This window comes from Trifolium pratense, linkage group LG7, assembly GCF_020283565.1.
Source record: "Trifolium pratense cultivar HEN17-A07 linkage group LG7, ARS_RC_1.1, whole genome shotgun sequence".
In the NCBI taxonomy this organism is placed as follows: Eukaryota; Viridiplantae; Streptophyta; class Magnoliopsida; order Fabales; family Fabaceae; genus Trifolium; species Trifolium pratense.
Genome location: NC_060065.1, coordinates 813,100 through 816,466, shown reverse-complemented (window position 1 = coordinate 816,466; position 3,367 = coordinate 813,100). Strand labels below are relative to the sequence as shown.

The following is a 3,367-nucleotide window of genomic DNA, read 5'->3' as shown; positions in this document are numbered from 1 at the left end:
GATAATTCTATGGTACATAGTGAGAAGCGGCGGAATGCCACCGTTTTTTTTTCTTCAATTGTTCTTATTATAGGTAGAATATTTTCCATGCTTCCGATAAACCCCAATGTTATTGAGACGGATTTAGAAACCCATTGGTTGGTTGTTAAGTATACCCCTCCGAACACAAATACAAGAAATTTAGTTATATGTAATTAATTTTTTTGATTTAATGTAAAATATGAGTTAAGTTTACTATATTAATCTTTTAAATTTTATATTAAAAAAAAAACAATTTCATTGAAACAAGGAATACTTAGTGATTTATGCCTTGAAAATCAAATAAACTTTTGAAAAGTGAAATACGTGTAAAAATGATTAAATAAATGTATATTAAAAATAGTAGTATTAATTAGTTTAAAAGTAATTGATTTTGTTTATTTATCCAAAATTTGAAGTTTTTTTTTCTTCTTATATTTGTGTCCGAAGGAAGTATGAGTTGGGCATATCATAAGCCACCCACATGAAAGTTCCCCATAAGCTTCTCTTCTCACACAAAAACACGCAGAATACCTCGGTAAACATTTACCGAAGTTTTGACCAATGCAAACCGAATGATATTGCGATGACATTATATTAATGTTAGTATAAATAGTATTATTTTGAACGCAAGGAGCCATAAGAAAATGTTTAGAGTGAGTATTTTTTTTTTTTTTGATAAGCAATGTTAGTTGTTAGTATTACAATGTTAGTTTTTTCTCCTTTGCCAGGACTTGAACCCTGGACCTCCTGCTCCTTAACCCTTAGCTCAACTAGTTGAGCTACCCATCCCACCCCTGTTTAGAGTGAGTATTGATACACCTTCAATTCATTCTTATTATTCCATACCTTAATTACTCTACCACAACCATCAAATGAACTTTATATCTTAATGTGATCTAGTTAAGTTTGTTGGGTTTGGTGTGGTTTAGATTCTAGAATTCAAATTCTATCCCATGCATTTCCTAATAAATTGCCATGTTAGAGTTAATTAGGACAATAAAAAGTGTCAATTTTTTCATGATTTCGGATTTGCCATGATCACCACATGAGTATTTAAAAACATTATATGAACTAGACACCCTTTTTTGCATAATGAAATGATTTATTAAAGGGTCTTGCTAACGAGTGCCCCCGGGGCACTCTTTAAGCATTCCATTTAAAGAAACTTTTTATTCAAAAAGTTAAACACTACAATTTCCAATGCGTTGACTTTACGCATTCCGATAAAAATTCTATAAAAAACTTACTATTTAAGGGCTTAAAGAGTGCCCCGGGGGCACTATTTAGCATTTGCCTTTATTAAAATAATCAAAATTACAATGGTGGATGGGGGAGACATGGAGAACATAGGCATTACATTGCTTCAAATCCACTCAGCTTTAAATACTTCACAAGCCTGAGGCAATCAAATAATATAAACAAAAACAAAAGCATGAGTAAATAATTATAATAAAAAAATATCTAGAAACATGCACAAAAAATTGTGACATAGTACATAATTTGATGCTACAAAATGAATTGAAAACATTACCTTACCTCTTTTCTTCATCAAAATTGCTAATTAATTTGCTACACTTTATAGTTTGGAATTGGAACATGACCAGACTCAATATGTTTAAGATCCTCCAAGAGTAACTCATAGTGTCTCTTAACTTCCTCAACTGATTTACCACCAACTGCTTTTGCTACATTTTGCCAACGGTCAGGAGTATCCTTGTCATATTTTGCAAGTGCTTTTTCAAACAACTTGTTTTGTTTTGGTGTCCAAATTGAATCACAAGGCTTGTGTTTGCTAAGTGAAGTTGAAGCCATAATTAAGTAGTGTGATTAATTTAATGATCCAAGGATTGTAAGGTATAAGCAAGAAAATGTAAAGAAGAAGAATAGTTGAGTATGAAAATAGTGCGGTGATTGTTATGCTTATAAATGGGTTGAGGATAGTGGGTTTTAGCTAATAAGAGAATCTGAATAGCTAAAAGTTGAAAAACGTTGTGGCCCTTTTGCTTTGGAACCACAAACTGATGAAGGACAAGGTACAGATACAAGCCAAGATTAGAGAATCAGTTTCCAATGAATCAGGTTCCATATTTCAATTCTTTTTTTTTTTTTCTTTCCTTTTTCATCATATATTGCAAATAAAGTTGTTCACCTTGCTTAGCTTCATAGTTATAAACGTTAAAACTTAGCGTCACCAAAACTTAGTGTCGTAGGTGGGAATAGACTAGACTGAGTTAGGCTTTGTCAAGTCCGAGCCTGTCCTGTCAAAAAATCGAAGATTTGAGTCTGGTTTGTGGCCTATCATAGGCCTACTTTTTAGGTCTGATCCTGGTCTTTTGAAAGTCTGATGTGGCCTGTTGGCTTGTTTAAAAGCCTATTTCATATGAACATATTTAAATAAATAATTATATTTATTTTTAAATATACTTGTTAACGAATAAATCAATGTTACTTTTGATATTTAACATGATATTTTAGAGGATTTGACTATATATGTCATCATATTTTAATTCTAGTTTATAATAATACATTTACATATGTTAAAAACGAATGTAGATTAATAAATTTAAACTACTTAAAAAGTTAATAGATTTATAATTTAACCAAAGTACAAATTTTAATATATAAATTATAATCATAGTAAAAATATTATTCATATTACGTTAAATAGGCCGGCGTAATAGGCCTCAAAGACTTTTTTAGTGGTATGCGGCCCGACCTTTTTAGCTAAATAGGCTTGTAAAAAAACCTTGGTCTGCTCTATTTAAAGAAATAGGCTGGCCTTGCCAAAACCTATGTAGGCTAGGCCTTATGTCCCGGTAGACCGGCCTGACCTGTTCCCACGTCTAAGTATCGATATTTCTGATTGAAGACACATGTCGATGTCGGAGACCGATACCACATAACATATTACATATTGTAGTTATATATGATCACTTCTATATATTTTCTCAAATTTTTAACAATGTCTGCGTGGAGTGTCGCTATTGTGTTTGTTGACTTTTAAGTGTGATGGTTAAATCTCACATTGAACATGAATGAATTTAAAGTTAGATATACAAGAGAGTGACTTTTATATTTGAGAAGTGACATTTATATATGATGTGAGAGTAGAGACATTGATACTTAACAGGAAGATGTATAAGAGGAGAAACTTATTTACCTACCTTAAAATTTTGAGTGGAAATGTAACGTCTTTCTCTGGTACCGAAGCATTAACATGCTGTTGCTTCCATCGCTCCCCAAACTCCGAATAGTGTTTGTGTTATGCTTCGTACTAAGTTTCTAATGCTTGCTTAAAAGAAATTTTACAGTTTCACCCCAGCTAGATAAAACAAATATCTTAAAT

General features: G+C 31.8%; 1 protein-coding gene across 2 annotated transcripts; it reads right to left on the bottom strand.

The window, feature by feature from the left end:
- Positions 1 to 1,283: 1,283 nt before the first annotated feature.
- On the bottom strand, positions 1,284 to 1,923 carry LOC123899222 (protein RADIALIS-like 6). Of its 2 annotated transcripts, none has more exons than XM_045950297.1 (2): positions 1,553 to 1,923; positions 1,284 to 1,417 (listed from the first exon to the last, which is right to left on the bottom strand). In XM_045950297.1, the coding sequence occupies exon 1, from the start codon at positions 1,831 to 1,833 to the stop codon at positions 1,591 to 1,593; it is 243 nt and encodes an 80-aa protein (XP_045806253.1). In that variant the 5' UTR covers positions 1,834 to 1,923; the 3' UTR covers positions 1,284 to 1,417; positions 1,553 to 1,590. The 2 variants fall into 2 exon arrangements, with proteins under 2 accessions (XP_045806253.1, XP_045806254.1); XM_045950298.1 differs by having other exon boundaries at positions 1,302 to 1,417; positions 1,558 to 1,923.
- Between the last annotated feature and the right edge of the window lie 1,444 nt (positions 1,924 to 3,367).

Excerpts from the sequence above, each read along its gene's own strand:
- LOC123899222 (XM_045950297.1), bottom strand. The coding sequence starts at position 1,833 with ATGGCTTCAACTTCACTTAGCAAACACAAGCCTTGTGATTCAATTTGG.